An 11,933-nucleotide genomic window follows, 5' to 3' on the forward strand; every position below is an offset into this window, starting at 1 on the left:
CCAGGTATACAGTACAATTTCACGGAATACAATGCAATTTTACGGAATACAGTACAATCGTATTAGTATACAATGCAATTTTACAGAATACAGTACAATCGTATTAGTATACAGTGCACTTTTACGGAATACAGTACAATCGTATTATATGCAATTTTACGGAATACAGTGCAATCGTATTTAAGTATACAGTGCGACTTTACATATTGCACAGTGTACTAGTAAAATTGCACTGTATACTAGTAAAATTGCACTGTGTACTAATACGATTGTATTGTATTCCGTAAAATTGCACTGTATACTAATACGATTGTACTGTATTCCTGGCACCCCTGGTACAGTACAACACGAACATGGGTACGTACGTGTTGACACGTCATCGTTGTACTGGGACGGTCTACTCACGACATCTAGCGATGATATGCAAAACTGAAGTGACATGTGCTGGTGACATGGAGCTCTCACAATCCCGTTTCTGGTATTAAATTAAACTCTATTATAAAACCAACAAAATGATAAGACTAACAATAAAATATTCCAGCTGCAGGTAAAAAGTTAACCATTACTCTTAAAAATGAATATGGTTTATATGGTTTTGTGATAGTACAGGTGCATATAAGCGCATGGCAATCCTTCCCTTATTGCAAACTGTTAGAATGACATTGGTTAAAGAAATCAAGAGCGCGCCTGGTTTCAATACTAAAGCTTCGTTTTCATAATAAAATTCTCACGAAGTATCAGTTTATGTTTTTTTTTTGCATCATCAGATATAAAGCGAATTCGAATCATATGTGACAGTCGAGAACATGGGAACACTGTAGCCTCCGTAGCAGGCTTATAGAACTGGGGTTTTGGTGGTCTTCGGCTGTTTTCTTATTAGCCCAGTTCTAAAAGCGGGGGTAATTCAACCAGGCCGCCCATGTTGTCTATATGCAATCAGAAAATAGCACATAAAAGATCCCAAAGACCCTAAAGACCCCCCAAACCCCCAGTTTTGGCATGCTATTGAGGCTAGGAACATGGGGTAACCAGGCACCTACTACTATATCTAAATACTAGCCTCGCGAATATGATCGGCTGTGGTTGGCTGGTGTTCTGTACTCTGCAAGGAAACGTGACTGTTGGGCTGTTTGAAACATTCGATCGAGTGTGGGCGGGAGTTTCTAGTCTCCACCAGACTTATTTTGCAGGCTGAATACTCAGTTGAAAAAGTTGCAGGCCAATTTGAACGTTGATGGCCGGCTAACTTCTCTCGCCAAGTAATACCCTTCTTGGGCCGATTTCTACGATTTATTCCGCCTGCAAAAGAAGTCTGGTGGAGACTTGGGAGATTCGGCCATCGTTGGTAAGTGTTTGGGAGTAGGTCCCTAGTGTTCGGGGGTCAAATTTGGCGCGAATCTAACTCAAATTCGAGTTGATTCGCATATAAAGGTAAATAAGCGTGGCCTTGGTTGGCTGATGTTCGGGGCAAGGTCTGGGAAAGGTCCTGAATCAATGTGAATGGAATGTGTGACAGGCGCTTCACATCTGCTTAATTAGACATTGAGGGCAAAGCTCTATAGCAAGTCTAGGTTCAGCCCATGTCTGTTTAAGTTTGTTCTGACTCATTAACTAAGGCCCGTTGGACGAGTTGGACGGGTCGTAATGATTACCTTCGCCTGTAATTTTCCGTCACGCAGACGACATGTGAAACTTCACAATGCACCATATATTATTCATGTGATACTTTAGAGATCTTACCGAAATTGTCCTAGATTTGTTCTCAAGGGGGCGTTGACCTCCTGGACGCATATTAGAACAGGAGCATTCCACTTGGAACAAAGGGGACATTTGAGCATTTAAAAGTAAATAGAAGTAGACATATCAACCTGTTTTCCAGCCTCTGTAGCGACAAATTTTTCCTTGTTCACCAAGAAATGTCTTCTTTTGCTGTTTTTCTTCGCGATAGATAATGATGACACTAGTTCAACTAGTTCTATAGCTCGTAAATTTCCATGACGTCACCGTGACAGATAGGGCATTAGCAAGTTACTTCTCGTGTTGTAGTGATTTCTCAGTACGTTATTCCAGTACACTACAAGTAGCGTTGCAGTTTTGAACCAGGTAGTGCGAGCGAGAGACAACATTAACACTGTTCTCAAGTACCAAAAATCACATTACCAAATATCCAAAGAGAGTATCTATATTCTCGAGATCTGCCAAAAACAGACATTTGAAAATTTAGCTTTGCATGTTTTCTATCATATAATAAGTCTTGTTTGACATGTTCATCAATTTGTTTTTGTAGTCATTACAAAACTATTCTTCTTTTAACTTCCCAAAACTGGCCCACAAATTTTGGAAAAAGGTAGGACATTACGTCTTCCACGGTTTACAAAAGAGAAGTCAAACCCTTCAGACATAGTTTTAGACATAGCAATATTTCTTGACAGTTACCTTTCATCATGTAGATTCTAGTTTTTTATACTCTGCTTCAATGTTCTTTTATGTTTGTAATTTGCAGTTAGCCTCCGGGAATGAATTTGCAATAATCTTCTCATTATTTCCAGATTTTTTTTTTCATTCCTGAGGTAACGTGCACACGGAAATTGTTTTGGGTGTGCCCAGCCCCTAGCAATCTACTGTTCCTCTGTCACACGCAGGGTCAATGCACTAGTAATTATCATATACGACAGTGACACAGTCACTCCGAGAAACTTGCTTGAGGAACGCTGTTCTTTGTCGCCTAGAGCAGTTTTCGACTTCGTCTGTCCTGTATTTGGACCAAACAGGTACGTCTTATCATATTTACCGTGAACGGAGTTTCTTCGCATGCTCAGTTGAAGAAAACGATGCATGTTGCTGCTACCACATTTTTACTAAAAAAGCATATCTTTTGACGTTAAGCTGTAAAGCGGCATCATACAGCAGGAAACTAGCTCATCCTACCTGTCTGCTTCGAACTCTGAAGAGCATTTTCAGTTGGTGTCTTCGTTGTGGTGCGATTTTTAGAAATCCGTTGGTAGGTCACCGATCTCCAACCAATTGCAATGCACGGGTAAATTTTCAGGGGGGAAACATGCTCTACTCTATGGCGATCAACGATTTCGGTCGCGCAGGTCTTTCTTTGACAGTGTAAAGGCAGTTTAAAGGCGATTTCTATCCGGAAGGTATACTTTCTTACACATTTATTCCATGGAGGTAGAAAAATTTTACCTCCATGTTTATTCTACATAATCTGAACAGAATGTCAACGGTAATTGTCTGCAGGATTTGATATATATGGCGTCGCTTTACTGATCTGTGACATAGGAAGAAGTTGTCTTTCCAGTCACAGGAGACTGTCATTTTCGTCTTCACATTCATTGCTGAGTTAATGCCAGGTGTATCTTCTCTAGAAGTCCATAAGAACATAACTATGTATGTGAGGTCGGTACGAAATATTGTCTTTTGTCCCGGCTTTTGTGGGTATGGGTGTGCCTGATAAACATTTGACGCACGTGTGACATTAGAGCCAGGCATGCCGTACAAGTGCGTTATTTTTTTTTGTCCGACATGTTTTCAACATTTCAGGGATCCTTTTAGTACTGACCTACGTATACGATTGTTAATGTCTTGAACATTGGTAGAAAAATTGTGGTCATGCACTGTATAAGGTGGTTATCCATATAGCTCCGTGATAATGAAAGCCTGAATGCTTGGTAAAGCCGACGTCCCAATGGACAACACCTGAATACACGGCTAAGAACTCGTCATACCTGGTCGAACTAGCTAATCGTTCCTCTTTTCAATGATCATGAGATCTGTGCGCGATGGAAAATTCCTACTGGGTTGCTGCATTTTGTTCCTTGTTCCTTGACAATAATGGGAGGAAATACTAGTACATTGTAAGCTATGCATACTACAAGCCCGTTTCTAAAAGGCGGGGCCAGTCGACGTCACATTTGAGAGGGATTAGCCTCTACCAGGCTTCAGAGGTGCCTAGAAAAAAAGTAGAAATTGGCCCAAAAGACAGATAACAGGTCAGGTGAGTTAGTCTGCTCAGAGAGTAAATAATGTTACAGTTTGACTTATCCCCATTTAGTGAACTATGTCCCGAAAACGAAATATTGCCTGTCTAATATAACGCCCTTGGTCTGTGTACTGTCCTTGGTCTAATTGGCCAATTTCTACGTTTCTAGCCACTTCTGTGGCCTGGTAGAGGCTAGACAACGATCCACAGTAGACTTTTCCGTCATAATACAGTTGCCGACTAATCTAGGAATTCGAATGTCCTCAATTTTCTGTCGGAACTCTACCTTACGACGAACGTGCGCACGTAGAATGAATGTAGAGTAAATTGGCCAGCAACCATTTTTTCACATGATTGCCAGATCCCAGACTTTGCAAACAATCAGATCAAGTAATTTCCAATGAAAGCTCATCTGTGTTGGTAGAATCCATAGTTGTAGAGTTTAAACTTTGCTCCAACACAAGAAAGGAACTTAATGAAGATCAAATGCGGACATTGGGGAGCGGACGAAAGCTAACAAGGCTGACACTCAGGCTAACTACATGTAAGTACAAGACTCATCCAGAGTGCGATATCCATAGTAGTTCCCACGGAACCCTAACAGACAGCCAAATCATCCAATTCACTCAACCTCAATCATTAGGCCCTATAGCCACATTTAAGCACTAATAATTTGTGATAATTTCAATAATCATATGAGAAACATCTATCTAAAAGCTCAAATGCGTCTGGCTAAAGGTTAAATGAACACACACATAGGGATAAGATGAAATATAATCTGTATACAGTGGTGAAATTCTTTGGGAAATAGCATGCATGATTCATAACTAAACTGCGTTAAAAGTGGAGCAGGTCAATTTTTGATTCACAGAAAAGGAGGCTGAATGACGGTGTCGTCTATTGTCCCAGATAGAGCCAGAATTAAACGGACAGTGAGCAAATATAATAGCCTGGGATTCAAGTTCTATCCAAACTATGCCGGTATGGGTGACCCCATACCGACATTGCAGATAACAAAGCCAGTGAAAACAAGGTGAAACGAGAAACAGCCAGGGGGAATATTCAGATTAAGATACATAAATACAGTAAGCAGGCACAGGATTGTGTGGTCACGCTATCTGGCGGTTCAGACTTTTGTTAGCCGCAAAGGCTTGCGGCTTACATGCAAAATATAGAACAAGTTTACAATAATTCGAATAAAAGCTCATCTGTGTTGGTATACGTAGACTCCATAGTTATAGAGTTCAAGCTTTGTTCCAACACACGATCACGGTTCACTGAGGGTTGATGGGCCCTGATGTAAACTTCCCAGGGCCTATCACTGAACCGTGTTCTGATCTGAACCTTGAATTCGAACCTTTCTGAATCTGAACTTTATGAACTGCTAATCTCCAAGCAGATCCAGCGGAGACAAGGCAGTAGTATCCAGTCGGTCGTTTAGCCACACGTGCACTCAGACCAATATCTTTTTTTTTCTTACAGTAAACATGAGTGGCTTCATCCCGGTTGTGGACTTTTCGGCGTACAGTCTGGATAACAAGAACGTGAACGAAGCGGAGCTACAAGCGCTGACGGACGAACTCATGCACGCCTTCACCACCGTGGGCTTCGTCTACTTAACGAACACCGGAATCTCATCTGCCCAGGTAAGCCCGACACGTATCTTCACAGTCTGTGGTATGTTTGCTTGTGACCGTCTTGTACATGTAAAGCCGACATGTTCGTTGGCGAAAACCGAAAAATCCAGAGCTAAAGTAAATGCATGTTTGTAGTACTGGCTGGTCTTCTTCGATCCTGTTGGAGCATAAGACACCGAAAAAACATTTTCCAATCTTGGACCAGACAGTCGATGTCGTGCCGTGTCTTTTTGGCTGCCTCTTCCACCGTCCTTCTTCATGTTCCTAGGGACATGCCTCTCTTGCACTTTCCTTGGGGAGTCCGTCTGAGGGCGACATACGGATGCCTGTTCTTGTTCGTTTGCAGAATGTGCCCTAGCCGTCTCCAACGCCGGTGTTACTTACATATTCACCTGGGAACTCCAGGGTTTAACCGTTCATCATGGCGGCCAATAATGACGTCATGGTCACGAGGGTGCAAACATCCTATAGGAATCTTCCATGCAATGTAAAACTTGATTAGCAGTAGTAATGAACACGAACTTGGTCGCAATCATTGAGTAAGAGAATAATAACCTTGCTACCTTGCCTCCCAGGTGTTTAATACCTTTGATGTCGCCGATAAATTCTATCTGCAACCGGAAACGGTGAAGGAGAAATACTCTCGTCCGTTGGACAAGACGGCAGAGCGCCACGGGTGGATGGCCCTGGAGAGAGAAAAGTAATTCACTCTGGTTTAAGAGGTGGAAGAGTTTGCTTGCACGTCTAGTCTATGCTGCTAGCATGCATGCATGACACATCTGGTGGTTGTTTATGTAAGTCTGGGTGAACTATGTGACGCGGCATGTAGTTTTGCAACTGAGTGCAAACTCTTTTCAAGGTGTAATTTTGGTCAGAGCCATAATAAAATCAAGAAGAGAAAGAAGTGTCTAATTTTACAGGTTTCTGTTTTTTCCTGTCGTTCTACAGCTTGTCACTGATTGGACAGGGCCGTCCTAATGACCTGAAAGAATGCTTCAACATCATGCCCCCGCTTACCGTGGGACAGGTGCGTTTTTCTCGTTCACCGCTAGAGGCGCTGTCAACTTATACTACGCACTAGCCATTGCCGTATGATAGACCAGAAATCGTTTTGCTTTTCTCTTGTTTGAAAGAAAACAAAATCTACATGACCTCATAGCACTAGAGAATTGGCAATAAAAACAATGAAGACGTCGAGTCAACGATCCTTCCTAGTCTTCTAGATCTACTTTTTTAAAGATTCATATGGCGGCGCACCTTTCAAGTATATATATGATAGCCTCTCCCAGGCTTCGGGAAGCGACTGGAAAGAGTTTGGCGCTCGCGAACTGTTCTCTTAGCGCGGACCAACTCCCCTGGCATATCATCTTCTATTTGGCCAATTTCTACTTTTTCCAGCCGCTTCCCAAAGCCTGATATAGAGGATAATAACAGCAAGATTCCACGTTCTGTAACAGTTGGTTTCTCTCCTGCACAGACGTGGCCGGCAGAAGTCCCGGAGTTTGAGCCCGTGATGATGGACTTCTACAACTCCTGCCATGTGCTCGCCATGCGTCTGCTCGAGATCATAGCCAAGGGGCTGGCTATCAAGGTATGTGCGTCAATATTACTCCAAGCAGATGCATGACCTCGCTTTGTGCCTATGTTTCGTGGCGTCTTCTACGTCTTTCAAATGGTGCTGTATCACAGCAACAAAACGTTTTTAGATATATGTGTCCTTTTGCTTTCTTTTGTTATGTACTAGTATCTCTTTATCATAATAATCAATACGTCTTATCAAATATTTATAATTTTTTATAATGTACAAGTGGCGGCTAGAACATAAGTTGTGTACAACCTGAGCCTACTTGTCTTTGTCAATTCATTTGTACTATTTGATGTTCCTCTGATAAAAAAAATGGTACGTCGGCCACGCCATTCTACTCTTACATACACAGAATCATGATACAGTATATTTGACAACAGTTAAAGTCAGTCATTCATGCCCCACTTCATTACATGCTTTACTTTTAATTACTACAAAAAATTTGGCAAGGTTTCACATTTGGTATATGTACAAAAATGTTGTGTTTCCAAACTGTAGGATGTCGATGGTTTCCTGAGAAAGTTCCAGTACATCGGAAAGGGCGGTAACGGCACTAACCTCCGGTCACTCCGGTACCCTCCCGTCCCGGAAGTCGTCAAACAGAACCAGATCCGGTGTGGGGAACATACTGACTTCGGCTGTCTGTCTCTGCTATTTCAGGACAACCCCGGACTGGAGGTAATATATAAAAACATGCAGTTGACTTGTCAAAAATCAGAAGTAGATTCTGTTCGAGCTGAGTTTCAAACCTTATGCCAATGCAATTTCAGGGCAGCAAAACAAAACTTTTCTGTATGAAGAAATCTGTCTGATACTGTTTGGTACTATACGATGTATTTCTTACGCGCGTAAATACTAGTACGCAGTAGTGTTGGCGCTGTCCTTGGTACTGAAGGACGTGTGTGTCTGGTAAAGTCAAAACTGGCCAAGAAATCCCACACCTACTTTTGACAAAGCGTGAAAGTTCATCTGTGTTAATACAAATCACTATGAAGAAAAGGATAAACTTTATCTTCAACACTAGAATGAATTGGGACTTACCCAACCCTGTTCACGAAATAAACCCGTCAACTCTTGGAACGGGACTTTAGAGACACCTGACCGCATTAGCGGGTCATACGTGCCAGATAACTTGTGTCACCCCCGTCTCTGCTCATAAGAGTAGGTCTGTGAGCTCTAACGTAGACCACCCCCTTCACTACGCTTGCAAAGAAATCCGGTTCAGAATCGAGGATTTTGACCCCTTCTACTTTTACAACTTGACAAAGTTTGACATACTGTTTGCGTTAGTGTAGCCTGCATGGCCAGTCTTAGAATCGTGAAACAAATTTGCCAGTACTGTTGTATTGCTTTTAACGTATCCATGTCTCTGCATGCACTAGGTGGTGAATCTTGAGGGAGAGTATGTTCCTGCCAAGCCGATACCGGGTACCACTCTGGTCAACATTGCTGATACCTTGCAGAGGTGGTCAGGAGACAAACTCAAGTCAACAGTAAGACATTTTCTTATTTCTAGTGTATCAAGTGTAAACTTGAAGTACTATAGCAAGACGATAACAGAAGTACTGGTTGTGTATACTTGTATCCACGGTGGTAAAATCTGGGTTGCAAAGTTCCCACATGCCATAGAACCCGAACTGTGTTCGATCGTGTTCGATCTGGGCAATTCGAATCGAACCCGCGTTCTATTTCGGGGTCACCTGCGGTCATTTACAATAAAGCGGCAAAACAAGCCTGTCTGCCTCCGTGCCGTGCAACAGATAAAAAACAACACTTTTCTATAGATAAAAACAGTTTCCTGGACAGTACATGTCCGCTATCATTTTTTGTGGACATGTGACATGTAGCGAAGCTACTGTCGTATCCTTGGGTGACCTTGAATACTGTAATGATTCTTTACACCAGTATGAATAACACAATGCAGACTTTTGGTCGACATGACATGTCTGCAAAACTCGTTTTAACCTGCAAGCATGGAAAGTCAAGCATACCCCATTCACGGCTCAAAATGACCGTTATGGTTGTCCCGAAAATCGTGTTTTAGGGATTTTTAAAAATTGGCCTCAATTTTGAATTATGGGTGATTTAGTGCGAAAAATGTAAAGAAAAATCATTTTTTCACCAATATGTCGACAAAAACTAGACTTAAAATCAGCAATTAAAAAATCCCTAAAACACGATTTTTGATCTTATTCCTAGTCGTCGAAAAATATAAAAATCGGGAATCTGGGGTAATATACGTAGCCAGGTTAAAGCGATGTTTGCCTAAAAACATGACATGACTTGTGGTCGGAAATCCGAAAAAAATCGTCTTTCGGAGCGAAATTTTGAAAAATCAATGATTTAACATAAACAGTTAATATTGAAAGGATGTTAAGGCAACAATTTCATTTTAATTTGACGAAATTTAACATTAAATCCTTTTTGTTTATTTTCAGGTGTTTTACTGGTAGGCCAAACTCGGCCCAAATAGCGTCTTGTAATCCGATACCTTTTAGAACGCGCCTAGCAATGGGAAAGAATACCGTAGTGACAGACCGCCGTGATCCCAATAATAAACACTTATAATTCTTAAGTGAACACAAATTAGTATGATTCTACAACAATAGCTAGCTAAAAAAACCTCCTGTGATAAACTTATACTTTGTGTTTTCCCTCCCAGAGGCACCGTGTAGTGATGCCTAAGAGTGCCGAGGAGAGGAGACGTGTCCGCCGGTCCCTGGCCTTCTTCTGTCACTGTGACGGCGACGCCGATCTGGCGTGTCTGGACGGGTCCGACAAGTACCAACCTCTCCTGGCACGGGAGTACATCAACGAGAGAATCGGGGCCTCCTACCTGTCAGGGTAGTTCACCTTGGCAATAGACAGATCCTGGATGTCCAACACAATTAGAAGTTCAACGGTACATGCAGCCACTCTTTCATTGGTCGAACCGCTAATTGCCATCGATCCTCTTAATGGTTGAAGTTCAACCAATAAGAGGATGGCATTTTGAATTTTGATTGGTTGAAGTTCAACCAATAAGAGGATGGTAATTAGCGGTTCGACCAATGAGAGAGTGGCTGCATGTCCGTCAAATATTTGCATTTCTATGTTTTGACGGAGGTGGGCGGGGCTTCAGGATCGTTTCATACCCATTCCATCTGTGCACATGACTTCAATCCATAACGACCACTTGCGGATAATATATTATATATATTCTCCGTCAGTCAGCATAACTTAAAAGGGGCATATTATGTAGCATTTTTGTACCCAAAATTTAAGCATCTTATACAGGTGTGATTGTAAGTTACTTCCAGTTTCAACATATTTGTGCACGTACCTGATCACATTTCTGACATTTCACCACCAGAATGAAAACAAACATGGCTGGCAGCTGTGTTTCAATAAACACACTCGTAACGGTAAGATATTTTTAACCTACACATCCCGAATGACACTCATTTGCAATGAAGTATGGTTGATTCAACTTACTTTGTAAACAAAATGACAAGAAAATCTACTTTTTGTATCGTCCTAATGTTACATATTTTAAAATATGTAATAGTCTTAAAAGACTAATGACTATGACTATCCGCTTGGGAATGATAACCACCACAGACGACAAAGACCTCCCATCGACTTATATTTGCTTTCTTTGAATAGGATGGGAATCAAAATTGTAGCCTGGGTACCATCTGTATTTGTGGCTTTGCTGCGCTAAAACTTTCTAGCTTGGTGGTTTTATGAAAACAACACGGTTAGCTTGACATCGCCAAGACAAAATGGCGGGAAAGAAATTGTAAAAATTGAGATGTAGAAACAACGCTTAGGCATTTTCAGCACATCGGAGCAACAGATACGGATGGTACAAAGGCTAATAGAATTGTAGGTCGTTGTATTAAAAAAAAAATTATTAAAAGTCTTGAAGTGTTATAACGGAACTTTTATAATTACGCCAGTTGCCGGCAACAGGGTATTCTTACCAACAGCAGCGTTCTCGACATTCAAATTTGTCTCCTTCCGAAGCATATTACTAATATGCTTATTATTATTAGTACTGCAGAAATGGCCAGTATATAACTTTTATTTCCTTACTGTAACTTATATCTAATAACGTTAATATACTCTGATGAATTTACGCACAGTGATATACACATATGCATGGAGTCAAATATGTTTGATCCCATGACATATGCAAGTTACATGTATATCGTATTTCATGAAAGTAGTGGAGAATGTATAATTCCTTTATTTCAATTCCCTGCACATCTTAAATACATATCTGCCGCTTGACTACATTGCGTACAGAGATATTATTTTCTTTGAATGATTAATAAGAGCCAGAATGAAAGGAAATGATATATTATGTTTGGGACTCCGGAAAATGAGAGAGAGAGAGAGGGAGAGAGAGCTAGAGAGAGAGAGAGAGAGAGAGAGAGAGAGAAGAGAGAGAGAGGGAGGGAGATTGTGTGTGTGTGTGTGTGTGTGTGTGTGTGTGTGTGTGTGTGTGTGTGTGTGTGTGTGTGTGTGTGTGTGTGTGTGTGTGTGCGCGCGCGCGCGCGTGCGTGCGTGCGTGCGTGAGAAAGAAGGAGAGATTCAATAGGCCTTGAACTCCTAAATTACCAGACCGGTCCAGGGACCCCATTAAAAATACAATGTATATGGCGCTAGCCTTTACTCTAAGTAACGTTACATCATCGTAATACATGTATATATTGTGATATCCCTTATTGTTTGA

At 41.5% G+C, this 11,933-nt stretch overlaps 1 protein-coding gene across 1 annotated transcript; it reads left to right on the forward strand.

The window, feature by feature from the left end:
- Nucleotides 1-2,623: 2,623 nt before the first annotated feature.
- On the forward strand, nt 2,624-10,550 carry LOC109463029 (UPF0676 protein C1494.01-like). Its single transcript, XM_019759706.1, has 8 exons — nt 2,624-2,771; nt 5,474-5,637; nt 6,204-6,328; nt 6,577-6,655; nt 7,106-7,219; nt 7,712-7,891; nt 8,596-8,706; nt 9,876-10,550. Exons 2-8 carry the CDS (start codon nt 5,479-5,481, stop codon nt 10,059-10,061), a joined length of 954 nt encoding a protein of 317 aa, XP_019615265.1. The 5' UTR covers nt 2,624-2,771; nt 5,474-5,478; the 3' UTR covers nt 10,062-10,550.
- The last annotated feature ends 1,383 nt before the right edge of the window (nt 10,551-11,933 follow it).

The sequence above is a fragment of the Branchiostoma belcheri genome, unplaced genomic scaffold (assembly GCF_001625305.1).
Source record: "Branchiostoma belcheri isolate BF01 breed outbred unplaced genomic scaffold, Haploidv18h27 scaffold1, whole genome shotgun sequence".
Lineage (NCBI taxonomy): Eukaryota > Metazoa > Chordata > Leptocardii > Amphioxiformes > Branchiostomatidae > Branchiostoma > Branchiostoma belcheri.

Bases quoted from the DNA above. Each gene is read 5' to 3' on its own strand.
- LOC109463029 (XM_019759706.1), top strand. From the start codon at position 5,479: ATGAGTGGCTTCATCCCGGTTGTGGACTTTTCGGCGTACAGTCTGGAT. The intron at 5,638-6,203 runs GTAAGCCCGACA...CTTGCCTCCCAG, and splicing joins CCGGAATCTCATCTGCCCAG to GTGTTTAATACCTTTGATGT. The intron at 7,220-7,711 runs GTATGTGCGTCA...TCCAAACTGTAG, and splicing joins CCAAGGGGCTGGCTATCAAG to GATGTCGATGGTTTCCTGAG.